The 23,668-nt window shown below is 35.9% G+C and overlaps 1 protein-coding gene across 2 annotated transcripts in view; it reads right to left on the bottom strand.

Annotated features, from left to right (window-relative positions):
- Positions 1 to 523: 523 nt before the first annotated feature.
- Positions 524 to 23,668, bottom strand: part of LOC114050020 (lamin-B receptor-like) — a 44,207-nt gene continuing 21,062 nt past the window's right edge. For both annotated transcript variants that reach the window (XM_027871540.1, XM_027871541.1), the window contains 7 exons: positions 21,931 to 22,122; positions 21,246 to 21,349; positions 20,467 to 20,592; positions 17,010 to 17,178; positions 15,118 to 15,198; positions 14,900 to 15,022; positions 524 to 2,206 (listed from right to left, as the gene is read on the bottom strand). In XM_027871540.1, coding sequence (XP_027727341.1) covers positions 2,046 to 2,206; positions 14,900 to 15,022; positions 15,118 to 15,198; positions 17,010 to 17,178; positions 20,467 to 20,592; positions 21,246 to 21,349; positions 21,931 to 22,122 — 956 coding nt within the window. In that variant the 3' untranslated portion in view covers positions 524 to 2,045. The remainder of the gene's footprint in view (positions 2,207 to 14,899; positions 15,023 to 15,117; positions 15,199 to 17,009; positions 17,179 to 20,466; positions 20,593 to 21,245; positions 21,350 to 21,930; positions 22,123 to 23,668) is intronic.

Below are 23,668 nucleotides of genomic sequence, written 5' to 3'. Positions count from 1 at the left end.
CCTCTACTTATCAAATTTGTGTCCAAAAATGAAAAGAAAAGGAAGACAAGATAAAGTTAATGTCACTCAGAAATCACATCACTGTGTAAGAAAGTTAGTTTGTTTTCACTACCAGGAAGATTAATTAAATAGCCTATTTATCCCTCCCCCCACCCCAAGCTCATTTAATGAATATAATATAGACTATATGGTCTATATTATAGACCATGCTATTTTTAATACTGAAAGGAAAGTGTTTGTAATAAAAAGAAACTACTTGCATACATCAGTGACCATACAAATATTTTGAAGTGACATCTGACAATTTTTCCAAAAAGAAATAATCAAAAGCTGCAGATTGGAATATGCTAGAGGAAAAAAAATCATGATCATATTAAAATAACCTATGCTACATATACTTCAAATCGCAGTGTACAAGACACTACAAACCCAAATGGCTCATATACAAAATGTAAAATTTAAAACCTCAACAAACACACTAGATTTTTGTTACATTGCCATATATTTAAGACACTGGGAACTATTTAACTTTTAACACAAAAATCTCATTTTAATAGAAATCCTTTCACATTTTATGACTTTGCTACCATTTCACCATTGACAGCTAATAATGGACCCCTATAAATTTAAGTAAATTTTAAGGCAGATTTTATGCTTCATAAAAACACACATCTAATAAAATCAAAGAAGAAATACATTTTGAACGTGTTCAACTCATCTGCAGATGAGGTTCCCAAAGGTGAAAAATAACAATTTTAAAAACAAAATCACAGCAATGAAGTAGAATTTGTAGCTATTGGATACACAAAATACAGTATAAACTGCAAAAATTAACAGTAGCAAATACAGTGTTTAATTACAAAAGTCAAAAATATACAAAAATATTACTCCAAAATGGCAAGTTTTCAACCACAGGTTCACGTAAAAAATGTTTAAATAGTGATGTTATTCCAAAAATATATAAATATATATGTCCAAGCTATTTTTACTTATTTGTAATAGTATAAAAGGCAACTGAGAACCTATAATTGAGGTAGCAAAGCCAAATTCACAAACTTTGGATTAAAATTACAATCCCTATATTTTCATAGCATTTTCCAATGCGATATTTAAGTGAACTCAGATTGTTTAAAAAACTTTAATTTCATATCAATACATTACTTTATAAAACTTTCATAAAAGTATAATTAAAAAATACTGAAAATTTTTTTTGTTAAAAGATATTCCTGGTCCTAAATAAGCAACTGCACCTCACATTCAAAATACTGTACAGAAAAAAATATGAAGTCACCATATTATACATAAAGAAAGCTATGTATTTACATTTTTAAGTAATTTTAGAATTGTAAGTAAGCAAGGTATTACTTTTTTTTTACTTTTTTTTTCTTTTCTGCAGGGCCTATTACTAAATCACTACTTCCTCATATCTTGGTATCCAGCACTGAACACAGAAGAGATTTTAATTTTAACTCAAGGAACTAGTAAATAATACACTTAAACTGTAATTAATAAAAATCCTATCCTAACTGATGAAACAAAAATGTAACTAGCTGTTAAACATACTCTGAAACTGAGTCAAACACAATCATTTCTATTTTTGAATAATGAAATCAACTGTTCAAACCAGAAATGCAAATCTGAAAAGCTAGGAACCTAGTCCAGAAATCAAATATTTCATTTCTGTTTGGTGTATTTGCCACAAGACTGTCCTCTTTTCATATCTTAGGAATAGGAAAATTTCCATTAAAAAGCTAATTCAAATATCTGTACTCTGATTTTTTTTGCCCTTAAGTTTATTAAAACAAATTATGTGAAAATTCTGGCTAATTTCAGTGACTAAATGGTGAACAAACCTAACTTGACTTGACAAACTTATTTCTTACATATTTATGACTCACTATTTGTTCTACTATGCATTTCTTTAGAAAACAAAACAAACAAAAAACAAAATACCTACAGACCCAATGGGAAGATAAGAGGTATGTTTTGTTTGCAAGGAAGCTAGAACTGCAGAAGCATTTAAAAGTCTGAAACAAAAGAGCTTATTAGTAAATGTATGGAAATATACGATATGGCACACGTTGACAGTACTTTTCCCATGCCAAACCATATTTCTTCTTACACTGGTGTTCATCACGAGCTTCTCGGTGGATAAGCAAGATGGTGAAATAAATCACGTAGATATATGGTAAGATATGATTAAAACCTGTGAAGAAACAGATGGTATAAATACCATTAAAGAGATAAAGACATTCTTCCTAATTAGTCTTTACCTAATTGTTTTTTTAATTAAATTTTGTTTTATTTTCAATTCCGAAATCTCCTTTCCCCCACTCACTGAGATGGAAGGAAAAACAAAGCCCATGACAAATACGTACAGTCATGCAAAACAAATTCCCACATTAGCCATATCCAAAAAGAAGGGAAAAAAAGTATCATTCCATAATGAGTCTATTAATTTTCCATCTGATAGCATATTTTATCATAAGTCCTTTGGAATCATGGTTGGTCACTGTCCAATCAGAGTTCTCAAATCTTTCAAAAATGATTTTCCTTACACTATTGATGTTACTGTGTTAATAGTTCTGACTTCACTTTGTATCAGTTCATATAGATCTTCCTAAGTTTTTCTAAAATTATCTGCTTCATTTCTTACAGCACAATGGTATTCCGTCACATTTATATAACATAACTTGTTCAGCCACTCCTCAAATGTTGGGTATCCCCTCAGTTTCCAATTCTTTGTCGCCACAAAAAGAGCAGTTATAAATATTTTTGATTATGCAAGTCCTTTTCCTCTTTCTTTCTTTTTTTTTTAATTTTAATTTTTTTTTATTTTTAGTTTTCAACATTTACTTCCACAAGATTTTGAGTTCCAAATTTTCACCCCATCTCTCCCCTCTCCCCACCCCAAGATGGCATGCATTCTGAATACTCCTTCCCCTAGTCTGCTTTCCCTGCTATCTCTCCCCCCTTCCCCTTCTATTTTCCTGTAGGGTAGGATAGATTTCTGTACCCCATTTCCCGTATTTCTTATTTCCCAGTTGCATGTGAAAACTTTTTTTTAAACATGTGTTTTTTTTAAACTTTGGGTTCCAAATTTTCTCTCTTCCTCCCTCCCTACCCACCCTCATTGAAAAGGCAAGCAACTCAATATAGGCTATACTTGTGCAGTTATGCAAAACACTTCCATAGTAGACATGCTGTGAAAAACTAACTCTATTTCCCTTATTCCTATCCCACCCCACCCCGTTTATTGTATTCTTTCTTTTGACCCAGTCCCTCCTCAGAAGTATTTGCTTCTGATTACCCCCTTTCCCAATCTGCCCTCCTCTCTATCATCCCCTTTTCCTCTTTCTTTGATCTCTTTAGGGTATGAAAATGGTAGTGGTACCAATAAGTCAAAGGGTTATACATAGTTTAATACCTTTCTGGGCATAGTTCCAAATTGCTTTGGAAAATAATAGGTGGACCAGCTCACAGTTAAACCAACAGCACCTTAAAGAACATGTTTTTCCAAAGCCTCTATAGCATTTGTTATTTTCTATTTTTGTCAATTTAAGCCTATCTCATGGGTGTGAGGTGGTACTTAAGAGTTACTTTAATTTTAATTTCTTTAATAGTGATTTAGAACCCTTTTTCACAAGGCTATCAATTGCTTGGATTTCTTCCTCTGAAAACTATGTATTCAAATCCTTTGCCCATTTGTTGATTGGAGAATGACTATTGTAATCTGGCTCAGTTCTCTGTATATCTCAGAAATGAAACTTTATCAAAGAAGCCTGATGCAACGATTTCCTGCATTTTTAGCTGCATTAATTGTTTTGTGCAAAAGAAAAAATTAATATCATATAATCAAAACTGTCCATTTTAACTTTCTGTGAAACTTTTCATCTCGTTTGGTCATGAACTCTTTCCCTATCCAAATATTTGATAAGTAATTTCTTACATGCTACTGTAATTTGCTTATAATATCACTCTATGTCTAAATCATGTATCCATTTGGAGCTTATCTTAGTATATGGTGTGAGATGTTGGTTTACAGCCAAGTTTCTGGCAGATTACTTTCCAGTTTTCTCAACAGTTTTCGTCAAATACTGAGTTTTTACCCCAATAGCTGGGATCTTTGAGTTTATCAAACATTAGATTCCTGTGCTCATTTGCTTCTGTATATCATGCACAAAATCTATTCCACTGATCAGCTCCATTATGTACCTAGCACCAAACTGTTTTGAAAATTATGACTCTATAATCTTATTTTGTTCCTCCAGATGAATTTCATTACTTTTCCTAGGTCGGGTCCTTTGTATAGCATTGATTTAATTTTAGGGTCCCTTCCAATCAAATTCTATAATCCTGTAATTTACTCTCCTCCCTCCCCTGCCCCAACAAGGACTCCAAAAGAATTTTGGTAGGGGGAAGGGTTTGGAGATTAGAATTAAATGAGGGCAGAGTCAAGATGTTGGGATGAGAGGGAACAAATTAATTGAGTAGTATTGCCCTTTTCATTATATTGGCTCAACCTCCCTGGAAACAATTAATATTTCTCAAATTATTATTTGCTTTTATAAGATTTTGAGTTCTAAATTTCCCCCCCCAAGACAGCATGCAATCGGATATAGGCTATACATGTATGACCATATTAAACATACTTCCACATTAGTCATGTTGTGAAAAGAAGAATCAGAACAAAAGGGAAAAACCATGACAAAGAAAAAACAAAAAAAACAACAAAAGAAAGAGAAAATAGTATGCTTCAATCTGTACTCAGACTCCATAGTTGTTTCTCTGGATGTGGACAGTATTATCTATCATGAGTCTTTCGAAACTGTCTTAGATCACTGCATTGCTCAGAAGAGCTAAGTCTAACAAAGTTGGTCATTGCACAGTGTTGCTGTTTCTGTGTACAGTGTTCTCCTGGTTCTGCTCACTTCACGCAGTATCAGTTCATGAAGTCTTTCCAGGTAAGTTCATCTGCTTACCATTTCTTTTTATGCTTCTCTTGAGCCTTGTATTTGAAGATCAAATTTTCTGGGGTTTTTTGTTTTTTGTTTTTGTTTTTTAACCAGGAATGATTGAAAATCCCCTATATTACTGAATATCCATCTTTTCTCCTGAAAGATTATACTTACCTTTGTTAGACAGTTGATTCTTGGTTGTAATCCAAGCTCCTTTGCCTTATGGAATATCATTTTCCAGGCCCTACAATCCGTTAATGTAGAAGCTGGTAAGTCCTGAGTAATCCTGACTCTGGTTAAATGATATTTAAGTTCTTTCTTTCTGGCTGCTCGCGGTATTTTCTCCTTGATCTGATAATTCTGGAATTTGGCTATGATATTCTTTGGAGTTTTCTTTTTGGGATCTCTTTCAGAAGGTGATCAGTGGATTCTTTCAATGACTATTTTACCCTCTGGTTCCAAGATCTTAGAACAGTTTTCTTTGATAATTTCTTGAAAGATGTTCTCCAAGCTTTTTTTGATCATGGCTTTCAAGTAAACCAATAATTCTTAAATTATCTCTCCTGGATCTTTCCAGGTCAGTTGTTTTTCCAATGAGGTATTTTACATTTTCTTCTAGTTTTTCATTCTTTTAATTTTGTTTGATTCTTGATGTCTTGGAGCCATTAGCTTCCACTTGCCCAATTCTACTTTTTAATAAACTGTTTTCTTCAGTTAGCTTTTGTACCTCCTTTTCCTTTTGGCCAGTTCTATTTCCTTCAGTGGATTTTTTTTTTCCATTTGGCCAATTGTATTTTTTAAGGAATTGTTTTCTACATTCAATTTTTTTTATTGGCAAATGTTACAAATGAGGGCTTGATTTATTGTTTTGTTGACTGTCTAGACTTAAAGTGATGGAGAAAATGCTAATAATGCAGATTAAACCTAAAAATGAGTTGTGCATACATTTCCTCCCTATCACCCCCCTCCCCCACAAAAAAGCTGGTTGTTAAATATTTACCAGCATACTCCTGGCACATCTATGATGAAATCTAACTTAGCTATTTCCAAGGATTGGAGAATAGATGCTAGGTATTGCTACAAGCCTGCTAGCAGCCAAACCACTGACTTAATGACCTGTGTACCTATGACATCATACCACCGTTATGGCCACTGAAAGTTAGCTGTCACTAATTGTAAAGAGGACAGCTAGGTGGTGCAATGGATAGAGCACTGGGCCTGGAGTCAGATAGACCTGAGTTCAAATTCAGCCTCAGACATTCACTAGATATATGACTCTGGGCAAGTCACTTAAACCTGTCTGCCTTAATTTCCTCATCTGTAAAATGGGTTAGGGAGAAGGAAATGGCAAACCACTCCAGCATCTTTGCCAAGAAAACCCCAAATGGACTCATGAAAGGCCAAAAACAACAAAAATGTGTAAAGGCTGGAAAGGATCCCTTGGCCTGCTGCTGGGCAGATGTGGCACTGCGTACTCAGTTTTGCTAGGATGGATATATGGGCATGAGAAAGCAGAAGCATCCACTTGAGACCTGCTGACTTTTGAATGAGAAAGTCATAACTACTTGGGGGGTCGAGAACTATGCTGGAATATTGACATCTCATCCCTGCAGTCTCTGATGGAAGCTTAGTGCATGCAAGGTCCCCCTTCTTTAGAAGGGCCTTCTAGGATAATTGCTGAATCACGCATCTGAATTGGGGATTTTTACTATGGCATAACTGTCCAAAATGTTTATATCCCAAAGCAAAGGTTCTCTCTAGTGAGACTAACCCTCAAGAAAAATAGTGCCCAGTGGTTTTGACACTGAAGGAGTTGCCTGGGTTTTATGGCCCATCTACAATTCAATTTTTCTCCTTCCTTTTCAAAGTTGTTGACTCTCTCTCCTGCATACCTCTTATTTCTTTTCCCAATTTTTGATCTACCTCTCTTATTTGACTTTTAAAATCCTTCTTGAGCTCTTTCAAGAGATCTTTTTGGGCTTGAGATCAGTTCATATTCCCTTTTGAGGTTTTGGATTTGGGTATACTGACAATGCTGTCCTCTTCTGAGTTTGCATTCTGATCTTCCCTGTCACCATAATAGTTCTCTATGGTCAGTGTTCTTTTTTGCTTTTTGCTCATTTTGTTTGCCTATTTCATGGCTTTTAAAGTTGAGCTCTCCTGCTGGGGCACAGGTTGCACTGTCCCAAGCTTCTTTTGCTCAGGTTCAGAGGCCTGGTCATTAGCTTTGTGCCCTGGGGCCCCAGGTGCCTATTGCTGGAGGATGTAGGGGTCTGGCAGCTTACCGGTGCTGAGCTGGGGTCCTACTAATGGTGTCTGGTGTGTGCTAAGGCCAGATGGCATTTTTCTGCATTTCCCTGGGGCTGCACTAAAGCAGGGAAGGTTCAGCAGCTGGAGGACACCTGCCTGGCCAGGGGCTGTGCCAGTGCACATGGTAGTTCTCCAACCTGGAGCCTGCCAGTCCCCCAGCTCTGCTAAAGCACGTAGGGAGGTCCTGGTGTCGGCATCTGCCTGCTCCATTGCTCTGGGGCTCAGGATCTCCCACTGGTTTGTTGAGGTGGAGCCTGCCTCCAGCTTGCTGGGATGCTTTCTATCCTGGACTGCGCTCCTCTTTTAACTGAGTGATATGGACTTTATTTGTTGATCCTCTAAGTCTCCTGGATCAAAAGACTGGTCCACCCCATCTTTCTGCTAGCTCTGCTATTCCAGGATCAGTTCTAGGGCGCTATTTTTTGTTTGTTCAGGGATGAAAATTGGAGAGAGACCGCAAACTCCACCATCTTCTTCCTTTTAGTCAAATTTATGGCTTATTTATTTTATTAGTTTTCTCAAAATACTGGCTCCCTAATTTTATTACTTCAACTTTTTTTCTTTCAATCTTGTTCATCTCTTTAATTTTCAGAATTCTATTTTGGTGTTTATATTGTGGAGTTTTTAATTTGTTGGTTTCCTAGTTTTTTAGTTGCAATTTGCTGATCTGCTTTCTTTTTTATTGTTGTAAAGCATCCCATACTTTTTGGTATGTTGTCTCACTGCTGTCATCATCTTGAATGAAATTCTTGTTTCTATGGTTTGTTCCTTAACTCACCCATTCTTTAGAATTTAAGTTAATTTTCAATGAACTTTTTTTTACTCTACGCTTCAAAGTCTCTTTGTTGAATGCAATTTTTATTGCATTATGGTCAGAGAAAGATGCACTTAATATTTCTGCTTTTCTACATTTTTGGTGTGGCTTTAGTGCCCTAACCCGTGCTTAATTTTTGTGAAGATTCCATACATGGCTGAGAAATACATATACTCCATTCTATTCTCATTCAACACTCTCCAGAGATCTACAGCATATCTAACTTTTCTAAAATTCTATTCAGCTTAATTTCTTGTTTATTTTATGATTAGATTTATCCAAGTCTGAGAGGGTTAAATTGAAGCCCCCCCACTATTATAGTTTCCTCCTATAACTCATTTAATTTTTTCCTTTAAAAATTCAGATGTTACACCATTTGGTACGTATGTTTAATATTGATATTAATTCATTGTCTATGATACTTTTAAACAAAATGTAGTTTCCCTGTTTATTTCTTTAAATTAGGCCTATTTTTGCTTTGAGACCATACCCCTTATTTTAACTCTGTGTATCTTTCTGTTTCGAATGTGTTTCTGGCTTCCAGTGACTAATTCATTGTGTTCTATTTTGTGGGTGAGTTCATCCCATTCCAGTTATACTTGCTAAGTGGGTATTTCCCTTCATCCTATCATCTTACACTTTTCCTTCTCTTTACGCCGATCCTTCTTCAGTGTACTTTTTTTTTCCAATTTTGTCAACTGTATTTTTAAATGAATTGTTCAGTTTTTCTATCTCCCTTATTTGACTTTTAAAATCCTTCTTGAGCTATGAAGTTATTGATTGTTTCTATGATTTGTTGTATGACCCACTCATTCTTTAGGATTATTTAGTTTCCAATTAATTTTTAGTCTATCTTTCCATGGCTCTTAATTATAATTTTTATTGCATCATGATCTGAAATCCCTGATCCTTCTTTAAGAGTCTGTTTTGTTTCTGACTACCCTCCTTAACCTACCCTCCCCTCTTACTCCTCTATGTCCACTGGGGAAGATTAACTTCTCTACTCAACTGTGAACATGTGTATTCTTCCATCCACTAATCAGTTCAGATGAGAGTAGTTCAAGTGTTGCCTGCTCCACATGGACATGCCTATTCCTCCACTGTATAGACACACCCCATTTATATGAGATAATTTTCCCCATTTGTCCCCTTCCATCCCTGGTTCCCAGTGCATTCCTCTTCCCCACTCATTCCATTCTTCTTTTGAGATCCAACAAAAATTTTTTTTTTTCGTAATTTATCAGCTGAGAAACAGCTTTCAGTTCTATAAATTTGATTCAGTTCTCTATATATTTGAGAAATGAAACCTTTATCAGAAAAATTTGCTTCAAAAACTTTTTCATTTACTATTGCTAAGTGTATTTCTCTCCATCCTATTCCCCCCATTTATTCTATTCTGTCTCTCCTTTCACCCTGTCCCTCCTCAAGTGTTTTGCTTCTGATTAACCCCTCCCCCAATCTGCCCTCCCTTTTATCACCACCACCCCTTTCCCTTATCCCTTTTCCCCTTACTTTCATGTACAGTAAGATAGATTTCTATACCCAGCTGAGTGTGTTATTCCCTCTTTGAGCCAATTCTGCTGAGAGTAAGGTTCACTCACTCCCTCTCACCTCCCTGCTTTCCCATTCACTGTAAAAGCTTTTGCTTGCCTCTTTTATGTGAGATAATTTACCCCATTCTACCTCTCTCTTTTTCTCAGTACATTCCACTCTCACCCCTTAATTATATTCTTCAGATATCCCTTCATATTCAACTCACACCTGTGCTTTCTATCTACTCTAATAATGAAAGGTCTTATGAGTTACAAATATCATCTTCCTATGTAGAAACATAAACAGTTTAACTTTAATACATCCTTTATGATTTCTTTTTCTTGTTTATCTTTTTATGCTTCTCTTGAGTCTTGTATTTGAAAGTCAATTTTTCTATTTAGCACTAAATTCCTCTACATTGGTGAATGTCAATTTTTCCCCATTCATTGATTACATTCAGTTTTGCTGGATAGGTGATTCTTGGTTTTAATCTGAGCTCCTTTGACCTCTGGAATATCATATTCCAAGCCCTGCGGTCCCTTGACATAAAAGCTGCCATATTTTGTGTTACCCTGATTGGGTTTCCACAACACTTGAATTGTTTCTTTCTGGTTGCTTGAAATATTTTCTCCTTGACTTGGGAACTCTGAAATTTGGCTATGGGAGTTTTCATTTTGTGATCTCTTTCAGGATGTGACTGGCGGATTCTTTCAATTTCTATTTTACCCTCTGGTTCTAGAATATCAGGGCAGTTTTCTTTGATAATTTCTTGAAAGATGATATCTAGGCTCTTTTTCTGACCATGGCTTTCAGGTAGTCCAATAATTCTTAAAATTATCTCTCCTGGATCTATTTTCCCAGGTCAGTTGTTTTTCCAATGAGATTTCACATTTTCTATTTCTTCATTCTTCTGGTTTTGTTTTATTATTTCTTGATTTCTTATAAAGTCACTAGCTTCCATTTGCTCCATTCTAATTTTTAAGGACTTAACTTTCTTCAGTGAGCTTTTGGACTTCCTTTTTCATTTGGCCAATTTTGCTTCTTAAGGCATTCTCCTCACTGGCTTTTTGGACCTCTTTTGCCATTTGGCCTAGTCTGTTTTTTAAGGTGTTATTTTCTTCAGTATTTTTTTGTGTCCCCTTTACCAAGCTGTTGACTTGTTTTTCATGATTTTCTTCCAGCATTCTCATTTCTCTTCCCAATTTTTCCTCTACTTCTCTTACTTGATTTTCAAAATCCTTTTTGAGCGCTTCCATAGCCTGAGACCAATTTTTATTTGTCTTGGAGGCTTTGGATGTAGGAGCTTTGATGCTGTCTTCTACGGGTGTGTTTTGATCTTCCTTGTCACCACAGTAACTTTCTATAGTCAGTTTGTTTTTGGCTTTTTTTTTCCCATTGTTTGCTCATTTTTCCAGTCTTATCTTTTAGTTCTTTAACTTAGGGCTCTGCTTCCAGGGTGGAAGGAAAACTGTCCCAAGTTTCAGGGGTTTTGTGCAGCTGTTTTCAGAGTTACTTCTAGGTACCTATAAGTTTTCAGTTCTTCCAAGGTGTTATGATCTAAGGAGAGGTATTTACTACTCTTCTGGCCTATGCTCTGGTCTGTGAACAACCACAAGCATTCTTTGATGTCCTGGAACCGTGAGGAAGGTCTCCACTCCACTGTGACCACAACTCTGCTGTGCTAGTGCTTTCCTCACCCTGGGACTACTACCCAGGACTGCAACCCAGATCCAAGTATGAGCAAATCAATAAAGTCCTGCCCCAGTGCTAACAAAAAGACCTTCATAATCTCCTTCTGACCAGTTGCTCAATCCCCTTACCATGGATTGAGAGCTCCAGAAACAGCCACTGCAGATTCAGTGGTTCCCAAGGCCTACTCTTGGTTTGCTGTGGCCGGGGCTGTGCTGATGTGGCCTGTGCTGGAATGAGCTCCACTCTCACCCAGGTGTGACAGACCTTTCCCACTGACCTTCCAAGTTGTCTTGGACTGGAAATTTGTTTCACTGTCTTTTTGTGGGTTCTGCTGCTGTAGAATTTGTTTAGAGTCATTTTTCAAAGGTACTTGGAGAGGTTTGGGGGAGAGCTCATGTGAGTCCTTGCCTTTACTCTGCCATCTTGGCTCCACCCCAAGTTCTTTTCTTTAATAAGGTTTTATACCTCTTTTTCCAAGTTGTTAATTTTCTCTTTTCATATCTTTCTTCTGTAGCGCTCATTTGGCTTTTGAAATATTTTTTTTTCCTTTGAGACTTGCTTGTAGATGTTTTCACATCATTCTTTGTCACCATAGCAGCTCTTTATGGTGGGATTCTTTTTTTTTTAAATTTGCTCATTCTTCCAGCCTACTTCTTGACTTTGGACTTTGTTAGTGAGCATAAAGGGAGAAAATGACCTGTACTTCTGTCCTTTGACATCCTTTTGCTGCTTCTACAGCAGCATGATCCAGGGAGAGATCTATTCACTACTCTTTATCTGATTTCCACAAGTTTCTGACCCAGGTTTGAGTCTGGAGACTTTAATGTGGCTGAGAATTTCAATGTACTACAGCTAGACTTTGTCATGATTAGCCAACTGGGAGGTTACACAGGTTCACAGAAACTTGAACTCTGGGCTCCCCTTTGGTTTGGAGCTTATACACTGGACTAAAAGCTAGAACTAAGTCATTGCTGCTTGGCAAAGTGTGCCTTCCTGGCCAGCCCCTAACCCAGGGCTGGGGAACTTGTGGCCTAAAGGCTGCAGGTTCCCCACCCCTACTAAACTCAGTATTTACAGACCTGTCTCCCTAAGCTGCCCTAGGCTTGAAAAATGACTCAATGTGAATTTTCTTGGCTTTCCCAATCAGAATTCAAGTTGGTGCATTTTCTAGGTCATTGTGGAATAGGTGTGCTAGGTGAGCTAGATAAAAATGCTCCCTCTACTTCCATCATCTTGACCCTGACATTATTTACATCTAATCTCCAAACCCTTGCCCCTCCCAAAATTCTTTCAAAAAATTCATCCTAAGTTTTGGAATCCTTATTAGGGAAAAGAAAAAAGTAAATTACAGGATCATAGGACTGGAAGGGACACTAAAAATCATCTATTTTGTCTAACTCAGACAGAAGGAGACAAAGGGGGCAAAGTAGGAATTTGAACCAAAGTCCTCTAACCTCAAATCCAGTGCACTTTTCCTACACTAATGTACGAAATTAAACATAGTTTACATGATATTCTCTTATAAGGGAGAAAAGTACAAAACTAAATAATTTACTTGAGTCCCCCCTGGTATGACAGTTTTGAACTGAGACATAATAAACCAGACATCACATCTTAATATAAGGATCTTCAAAATAAAAGATTCTACCACATCTAAATAGCCTATTCTACTAATTAACAATCCTTAATACCAAGAGATTGTTCTTCCATATCTTTAGTCAATCTCCTCTTATTCCGTCCTCAGTAGAAAATTAAAACACCAAATCATTATGGGGCTCTCTATAGGACGTAATATGAATGATAAGAATAGGTAGATGCCAGTAAAAATGTTCGCAGCTAATAAATACTTTTGAAAGAGCTGCTTTGACTACTGATGAAGTTGTAAACTGATCCAAGCACTATGGAGGGCAATTTGGAGGGAAATATGCCCAAAAGGCTACAAAACTGTACATACCCTTCAACCCAACAATACCATTACTAGGTCTGTATCCCAAAGAGATCAAAGGAAAATGATCTACATGTACAAAAATATTTATAGCAGCTCTTTTTGTGGTGGCAAAGAATTGAAAATTGAGGGGATGTCCATCATTTGGGATATGGCTGAACAAACTGTGGTATATGACTGTGATGGAATACTACTGTGCTATAAGAAATAACAAGCAGGATAGTTTTGGAAAACCTAGGAAGAAATAAACTTACTGATGCAAAATGAAGTGATCAGAACCAGAAGAACATTATACAATGATCAAATGGAGCAGCCAGAAAGCTCAGTAGAGAGCTACCTCTGAAGCGGGGGGGGGGGGGGGGGGGAAGACCTGAGTTCAAATCTGGCCTCACACAAATACTAGCTGTTTGACCTTAGACACATAGTCTCTGTTTGCTTTAATCCACAGAGAGGAGAAGGAAATGGCAAACCACTACCGTACCTTTGCTAAGAAAACCACGTGGAAAGTATTGGCTTGCTATGGTCCATAGGATCATGAACACAACTAAATAACACCAATGATCAAAGACAATTCCAAGGGACTTATGATGAAAAATGCTATCCACCTTCAGAGAAAGAACTGATGAAGTCTGAAGGCAGATTGAAGCATAATTTTTTCACTTTTTTTTTTTTTTTTGCAACATGACTAGTATGGAAATGTTTTGCATGACTTCACATATGTATAATTGATATCACATTTCTTGCCTTCACAACGAGTGGGGAAGGGATGAGAAGGAAAAATAGAATTAGAAACTCAAAAAAATTTCTTAAACCAAATGTTAAAAGTAAATAAATTTTAAAATAAAAAAAAAAAGTTGCTTTAAAATCACTCCCTTAACTTCCACTTTCCTAACAGAATATACAATTTTCTCCAACAAAAAACAGCTACATTTGTGCTAGCTTATTTGCCGGATCAGTGAATCAATACCAACAGCAGAAGATTAGAAACTGTTACCTGGTAGCAGCCACATTGCACACTACAATTAAAATCCATATATCCAGAAAATACCTCCAACATTTAGAACTCAGGAGTCTCCCCACCCTCCAACCACAAAGCCTTTAAGTCAGAGCCTACTGAATACTGTGGATAAAATTAAGACACTCTTGGCTATCTGGTTTCCCTGGCAGAAGTCAGTTAAGATTAGAAGGGGCCCTTGTTGGAAAGCAATTAAGGACCACAATAGCAAAAAGAAACCATGTACTTCAACAGTCCCTAAGTGTATCACTGTTACAATGAGTATAACTAGTTCTTAATGATGACCAAGTCAACCAGAAAAGTTATTTAATACATTTTAGAAAATTTTTCAACCCCTCCAAAACAGTGAAATTTCTAAAAATATTCCAGGACTTTAAAGGTAAATAAGCTTCAGTTATGGAAATTTCACTCATCGAAAGTGTGCTAGATATCAACACATCTATTTTCTTCCTAAAAGCAAAGCAGAAACAGTCTGAGATATCTGCAACCCTTCCAGGCAAAAATGAAATGCAATCACACTGGATTCAAATTCACATGCCCATTTAAGAATAGAATCTATAGATCTTTCATTCAGGCTGGGAAAATACTAAATTTAACACTCTCATTACAAGTAGTTAAATATCAGATCTTACCACATGGTAGAGACCAAGACAGAGCCATAATGAGATCACCCAAGTAGTTAGGATGTCGAACAAAACCCCACCAACCAGACACTAGAAGATTCTTTCCACTTGAAGTATGAATAATTTTCAGATCTGTGTGTAAAGAAATACACATTTCATATAATCAAGTATATAAGCACATGTAATTTTAGTACATAAAAATAATTTTTTACATAATCAATACTTACGTGCCAAATTAGGATCATCGGGATTTTTCCGAAATGCATTTTTCTGAGAGTTTGCACAACGAAATACTGTATATCCTGAAACTAAAATTAAAAAAAATTCTCATTTAATAAATTTTTAACAAACTCAAATAGCTTTCAAAATTCAAATTCAAAGTTCAAAAAAATTTACTATTGCCATATTCCCTTAGTTATGTCAATACTTAAACCCTTGGGATCAAAGAAGGACAAGGACTGTAATGAAATTCCATTCTACAATTAAGATTATGGTATCCAAATTCCAATACATAGCCTCAATCATTTGATCAAGTTTTCAGTATGACCAAAATATGTTTTTCCCCCCACTTCTAAGGATCAGTTAGTTTTAAAGCTATTATGTCATGAATTTATTAATGCTGATTCAACATTCAGGCTTGAATAAATCCATAATAAAAGGTCATTTTAAGCTAGCTGTTCTTACATTACTAATATTCAATATATTTTTAAGCAGTAGAAATAATTTCCCTCTCCTATTTTTGGTAAAATTATGCAGGGTTGACAAAAGTAAGTGAAACCCACTAATGAGCCAGACTAACTCAATATGACATTTATTAAATGCTTGCTATTCTGAACAAGAGGGAGTACAATAGTAACATACTGTCCCTACCCTCAAGATAAAAACAATCTAATTGGAGAAGAGGCATCAAACAATGCAACAGAATGTAAATAAAAACAAAGTATCAAATTTTAATTTTAATTCATCTCATACATAACAGGATAATGGGATAATAAAAACTAGTATTTATGTAGTGTACACATGTAGTGTTGTAAACTGTAAAACATCATTGTTAGTCTGCCTGAATAATCAACCTGTAGATAATCTAGGGCTGGACATTTCCCTATAGTCCCTAAATGCACATATACTTTACAACCATCTTACTCACACTGTGCCCTTTGCCTGAAAAGATGACAATATTATAATTATTAGCAACTGGTACTTTTAAATAGTACTTTTAGGTTTGCAAAGAACTTCTATATATTATCTCATTAGAGTCTCACAAGGTAGGTATTATTTATTAACCCCATTTTTAGGTGAGGAAACTGAAGATTAGAGGTGTGGCAAATGTATAGGGTTGGAACTTTGGACTTAGAATCAGTTAAGACGGGGGTTCATATTATACCTTCAGCACTTATTAACTATGTGATCATGGGCAAATAATTTATCCTGAGTGTTTCCTCATCTGTAAAATAAAGACTAACAGGAACAAATTGTTAATCCCTGCCTTCGGGATTGTAAGGCTCAAATAATGCATTTGTAAAGTGCTTTGAAAGCTTTGGAACCAAGATATGAACACTGGTCTTCCTAATTCCAAGTTCAGCTCTCTAACTGCTATGCCAGGCTATCTCTCTACTGAGTATCTCTTTAGCCCCAATCCTAACTAATGAATTCCATATTTCAAGGTCCAATATAAATGCTAACTTTCTATAAATCTTCTCTGATTGTCCCTCTCCCCCTCGACACCGAGTGATCTCTTCTTCCTTTGACTTACAGCATTTTTAACATACAACCCTGCACTTGTATTAAAGGCATTTATGCACATGTCTTAACTTCCTTACTAGATTATAAACCTGAGGGCAGAGAGCTTGAATCTCCTACAGTCTGCATATAGCAGGTGTTTTAAAAAAAAAAAGTACTTGCTACTGAATGCTGAACTGTTATTAATATACTTCTCAAAAGCACTTGCGGAAAAGCTGCTAATGGTCCAAATATGAAATACCTACCTTCCCTGAAGGCAAGTGTCATTTCTGCCTTGAACTAATGGGAATTTTCAATAATTGACAAATGAACAGACAAATATGGCATAATAAATTCTATACATAATAATTAACACTGAACAAGTAAAATTATGACTTACATTTTAAAGCAATAATAACGGATGCAAAAAGCCAAGAAACTTCATTAGGATGACTGACTAAATAAAAGGCTTGTAGGCTATAGACAAATGGCACCCACACCAAATCTCCAAATGCTAACATGAACCCAAATCCATCATGTATAATGTCCATAGTTGTCAACAAAGCCTCCTAAAAATACAGTAGGGAAAAAAGACATAATGAAACAAAAATTCACCCTTGAAAAGGACTGACAATTAAGCTCTAATAAAATTAATATGATGACAGTGTTCAGGTGAATTATATCAACTTATGAGTAAACATTAAATTCTGTCAGTTGAGGAGTCATATTTAACTCGATTTTAAAAATTACAGTGACTTGTCATATGACTTCAATTACCTGAAATGAGCAAGAATCAAGAAAGAGGCAAAAAAGATGTCACGAAGTCCTTACGCTAAAGCTGTGAACTTAAACTGAGAGCCCCACAAATCATTATTCAGAGCCTATAATCCTCTTTTATAAATAATTTTTAACAATCTTTTAATCCTGTCTCCCTCCCCACCCAGAGATTCAAGTCAGGACCTTTGTTTTATACATGTCTTCTCACGTATCGATATGATCATCAGGAAATAAGCATTTGTTAAGCACCTATTATGTGCCAGAAACTGTGCTGAGTGCATTATAAATATCATCTCATTTTATTCTCACAACAATTCTGAGAGGTAGTTACTATTATTATCATCCCCATTTTACAGATGAGGAACTCAAGGCAAATATTGTTGAGTGATTTGCCCAGGGTCACACAGTAGTGAGTTATCTGACAGCAAATTTGAACTCAGAATCCTCCTGACTCCAGGCCAGTGTTCCATTGCACCAACTAGCTTCTTCACTCAAAGAGATGACAGTTCACAGCCTAACAGCTAAGGAGGAAACAGAAAAAGCAGAAACAAGAACACAGGAAATATACAGCTCCTACAGTATATTAGCTCTTAGTACAGGAGCTAATAGTCCTACCTACACATTACCCAGAATCATGGAATTGAAGAGTCCTCAGCAGCCTCAGCTGCTGACACAGTGAATAAAGTATTGGGCTTGGAGTCTGGAAGACCCAAGTTTAAGTGCCGTCTCAGGCACTTATTGGCTGTGTGACCCTGGGCAAGTCACTTAATTTCTATCTGCCTCGGTTTCCTCAACTATAAAACAGGGATGATAACAGCACCCACCTCTTTGTTGTGAGAATCAAATGACATATTTGTAAAGTGCTTAGCACAGTGCCTGGCACATAGCAGGCACACTTAATAAATGTTTATTCTATTCCCTTCCTTCCATTTAGTTCAAACCTAAAGAAGTATAAAGAACGTTGTCTCTGGAGTCAATGGACCTGGATGGAAATCCTAACTCTGAAACTAAATGACCTTGCATAATCCATCACTTTCCTGGGCCTCAGGTATATTCATCTCTAAAATGTGGGGGATGGAATAGATAACAGCTAAGGTCCATTCCAGTTCTTGACTCATGATCCTATGAACTTTATTCAAAAAAAAAAAAAGAACAGGTAAAGGGGAGAGAAAGGAAATGTACTATATGTCAAGAAGATATATTGGGGCAGGCAGCTAGGTGGCGCAGTGGATAGAGCACCGGCCCTGAAGTCAGGAGGACCTGAATTCAAATCTGACCTCAGACTAAACACTTGACACTTAACTAGCTCTGTGACCCTGGGCAAGTCACTTGACCCCAAATGCCTAAAAACAAAAACAAAAAACAAGAAACAAACCAAAAAAAGAAGATATATTCATTTGAGAAATTTAGGAAACCAAAAGGAGAAACATGGTGGAAAGCATCTAGATGAGAATCAACAGAGAGAGAAGTGGAAGCATTATGTGGTGGCAGCATACAAAAAAATACCTGGAAGTTCTAAGGAAGACCTAGACCAGCATGCTCTCAGGGAAAGATCTCAAATGTGGTTTGAAGGTATGTTAATGTAGCGATGGAGAATTTCAACTACTTGGATCTAAGAAGGGTAAGGGAAACAGTGCCCCAACACCAGCTCAAAGGTAGAGAAACTAGGGCCTTTCAAACAGAATCTGTCTCCTTCTTTATCCCCATTTCAGAGTCTTATAAATAATAGTAGAAAAACTAACGGGCATTATTGCCTATGAGTTTTCACTATTGCATTGGCTGTCTCAACGTCAAAGCAGTCTGGGACTTTTTTTTTTAACAAAATAAAAGGCCCATAAATTCATCATTAACCAGAATAATCACAAGTGCTAGATAACCCTTCTAGTTAGGTTATTTCACATTATTGGTCACATTATTCCTTTCATATAAAATACCTTCCTGTATCTTCCCCCTGCATCCATAAAGCCTCTCCTAACTCAAGATCTCACTAATATCTCTCTCCTCTGAACTTCAAAAGTATTTTATGAAGCTTTTCAATTACATTCCAAATTATGTTATATATCATACTGTTAACTGCTATTTTGTATGCTAGTCTCCAAGATAAAAATTAACTAATTTTTACTATCATAACGCACTGTCCCTTCCACACAGCTTGACCAACTTTTCCTGCATCAATTATGACTATCTGTATCCTCTTTCAAGATGCCCTTACGTCATCATTCCCTATTTCTAGCTCTCTATTCCCTGCACTCCACCTTGGACAATGTTAGGAAGAACTAGATATAAGAAGAAAAGTGGTTTTCAAAACCCCTAAAATTTAATTCTTAGGCTTTTGTTCTTGTTTTATCTGCTTCTAGGCTTGTCTCAGCTATTGAAGAATTAAAACATTCCTTATTTAAAGAGAAGCTCATGTAAGAATTTTCCTACGGTTCCTTGGAAAACTACTCACTCCCTGCACACATTCATCCACAAATCAACTGTAGCAATTAGTGAACATCAACAATACACACCTAACATGAAAATTCCTAAGAAACCCAAGCATTATTATGATACTGTTTCCAAAGAGACGCGAAGGATGGAATGAAATCAGCTCACTGTGAAGAGCAGGACAAAGAGTGATGCTATATGCCACTTTCTTACCAGCATGCCACGCTATTTCATTCTGGTTAACTTACTCTGCCCTACCAAACTGTAAATTACTTGAAGGCAAAAACCATGTCTGATATTTCTTCTGTATCTCCCAAAAGCACTATAACAAAACAGGGAATCTAAGTGAAATTTCAGAATATAAATGATGAGAGAGTAAAATAAAATATATGGCTGTGTAGAGTCAGAAACTGCATAGAAATGTATACAAGCAGACCATCTAGGTTGGAAAGGCTTCCTGGCAACTAGAAGACTGATGCTGACAGCAAATGGATTAATGAATGAACCCAGAACAGTAACAGTAGGTTGGGAGAGCAAGAGTAAACATCAGAGAAGCCCACATCAACAGACCTTAAAAATATACCACAGATAATATTAGTTATATTCAGAAACATTAACATATTCTTAAACTCTCTCATATTGGGAATAATTACCTCATTCCAAAGTGCATCCACCACATATAAAAGCTGGAAACTATTAACCAATATCATTGCTAAAGATGGGGTTTCACGCTGTTGGACTTTCATCTCTGCCAAAAGCATTATTAAATTAATAACAACCTAAAAAAAGAAATATAAAAAAAAGTATAAATGAATCCAGATAAAGGGGTAAAAAAGTTCTACTCTCACTTAAAGGATCTGAAACTTGGTATGATTCCTCCACACACCATGCAGATCACGACTCCTCTGACTTGGTAGATAGTCGTTGCAAATTGCTGTTCCCACATCACCCTGTGACCAACACAATGGTGGACTTTCCCAAATTTTAATAGGTTGGTCTTCAGATAACCAAACTGGTGCATTGCAGAGTTCATTCCTGAACCTTTACAATCTGCTAGGGCCTGGCACAGCTTAGCTTCCATAGGCACAGCTCTCAGGAAACCACAGTCATCACCATGCCATGATGAAGCATCAAAGGAGAACTTTCTTATAAGACTTTTATATTTAAATGAAAATGAGGGTAATAAAAAGCATAAAGAAAGAAAATTTAAAATCTCCTACTCAAACAGATGTACACACCCGAAGAGCAGAGTATCTTAAACTACTGGTTTCTATGTGTAACCTGTTAACATCAATCATCTAATTCTGCATGACTAGGGAAAATTTACAATTACGGTTAAAAATAAAGCATCAGCTATTTAGTTTTTTGGGTTTTTTTTTAACCTTAACACAGAACCTGATCATCTATATTACTATTTTAAGAAAGGACTAACCCAACCAATCAATCCTGGACGCAATTCACAGAAATATTTGAGGTCAAAATGTCCAATTCGTGGATTTAATTCACGGCCAATAAAGAAATCATAGACAATATTTCCTGCAAAAGAAAAAGTATTTTTCAAAAATTATTTCAGCCCCAATCATGAAACTTGAAATTTTCAGCACTGTGTACTTGAAATTTAAAAAAAAATAAAATTATTCACCAACTCAGGATTTCAAACAAAATTATTCATAAATTACAATGCTTATTAGCCAAGAGTGCATAATTAGTATAACAGAAAGTATGCTTGGAATCTGAATACCTGGGTCTAAATTCCAACCTTGTACTTGGTATAATCCTAGACAAGTCAGCCATTTTAAGCCTCCATTTCCTTATCTGTAACATGAAGGAATTAGATCAAACGATCTGTGACAACCTGTCTAAATCTTAGGACCCTATAAGCAAGCTATTAAAAATAGTGCAATGGCATTAACTCTAAGCTGGGAGGAAGGAAGGAGAAAAAGTATCAAACAATTAAAGAGTTAATATTTCTATTTTTTTCTTAAAATTTCTTTCCCATCTTTGCATTTCAAAAAAGCCCAACACCCTAAATGTCTGAAAATTAGTACTTACATCAGGTAATAGAGTTTACAAAATTCTACATGAAGCCATATTAAAAAAAATTAAAGCACACTTACCTGATTTTCCTGGAGATAGCTCCTCTTTGGATGCTTTCAAGGACCGGACATAGAGATAAATGCTCAAGGCTACAGAAAAAACCGTAGCCGCAACTGCAAACTGAAGGAAGTGATCATACACATAACAGAGCTCTATCCCCCAGTACAGAGATATTCCAATGATTACAGATGTCAGAATAAAAGCATAGAATCCTTTAAAAAGAAAAACAGTAGGCAGTTAATTAAATGAGACAAAAATTACTTAAATTGTTACAATAATGAAGATTTTAAAAACTCTTGGTCTTCACTATATATATATATATATATATATATATATAAACTAAATATAGTTAGTCAAGACTTTACGAGCATACAAAAACCATGTAATGATGCTTATCTGAGAACACTTAAGAATATTCACGCTATCAACTATCCTGGAAAGCTGGGAGTAATTTGCTCTTTTAGGAGGACAAATAAGAACCAAATTAATAAAATTATCAGTAGATATCTAAAACCTTCAAAATCTGAAATGATCATTTAATCTTCAGACTGAGTTGCTACTTCTCAGAGCAAAATCACCGAGTTCATCAGAAGCATAACAGAAGTTTCTGTAAGGTTCTAGAAGCCAAGTTCCCAAAACCATAATACAGACATGAATACCTTGAATCTTGTTTACTGTGATGAACACCTCACTACATCTAGTCCACCCCAGCTAGTTAACCCCACCATCATCCTACCATACTGCCTGACACATTTCCCACCACTCTAACCCCTTCTTTCTACTCTTGCTCCGGGAAAAGCAATCAAATCAATACAACCATTGCTTCTAGAAAGGGTATATAATTTGGCTACCCCATAGATCCATTCATCATCTCTGTGATTTTACCCTTTCCTAGTCTAATGGCTTTTTGTGTTATCTCCCCTATTAGAATATAAGCTCCTTAAGGACAGGGATTGTTTCTCTTTTGTATTTTTATGCCCAGAGCTGAGCACAGTGCCTGACATATAATTAAGGTGAAATCAACTGTGGGGAAGGAGGGTTAATATTTTAATGGAATTTTATGGTAACTTCTTTTATAAAGAATTCTTCTGTGAAAGCAAGTCAAGAATCATCTTTACTGTTTCCATTTTTAAAATCTAGATTTTTTTTCAAATGGGGTTTAGGTAAAATAAGGTAAACTTTTTAACTCTTAATTGTTATGCTTTGCCCAATCTTTATTACATATTGTACTTGATAAAGTGATAGGTATAACATAGATAATTCTCTTTCCTAACTTCTGTGTGGGTTAAAAATAAGTATTTTATTCAAAATTAAATATACATAGAATTGTTTGCCAAATTCTTTATCATTCATTCTAAATATAATCCTATGAGCAGGTATTTTACTCACTAAAGAGGCAAAGAAAAGAAAGTTAAGTATTAATCTAATGTAATATGTTTCTCAGGTCTCCAACTCTGCTCAACCTTTGAGAATAACAGCTCTTATAAGAATAAAGAAAAAATAAAGTTTCTTAGAAAAATATAAATTGGCACTCAGAGAGAAAACTCTAAAATGCTTATGTCAAGAGATCTGGTAGCAAAACCTAAAACAATGCAATTTAACAAATTTCCAAAAACAGGCAGGCAGTCTTGCAGTGAAGACAGAATCCCAATGAGATTAAATCCAGTTCTGAGTACCCTACCATTATCCCAAGAACTATAAAAATAAAAATACTGGACTCTAAGTTCTTAGACAGCAAAAGCTCCTATTACATTTCTT

The sequence above is a fragment of the Vombatus ursinus genome, unplaced genomic scaffold, assembly GCF_900497805.2.
Source record: "Vombatus ursinus unplaced genomic scaffold, bare-nosed wombat genome assembly UNPS02014798.1, whole genome shotgun sequence".
Classification (NCBI taxonomy): Eukaryota; Metazoa; Chordata; class Mammalia; order Diprotodontia; family Vombatidae; genus Vombatus; species Vombatus ursinus.
The sequence above is the reverse complement of the archived record's forward strand: the minus strand, read 5'-3'. Positions and strand labels throughout refer to the sequence as shown.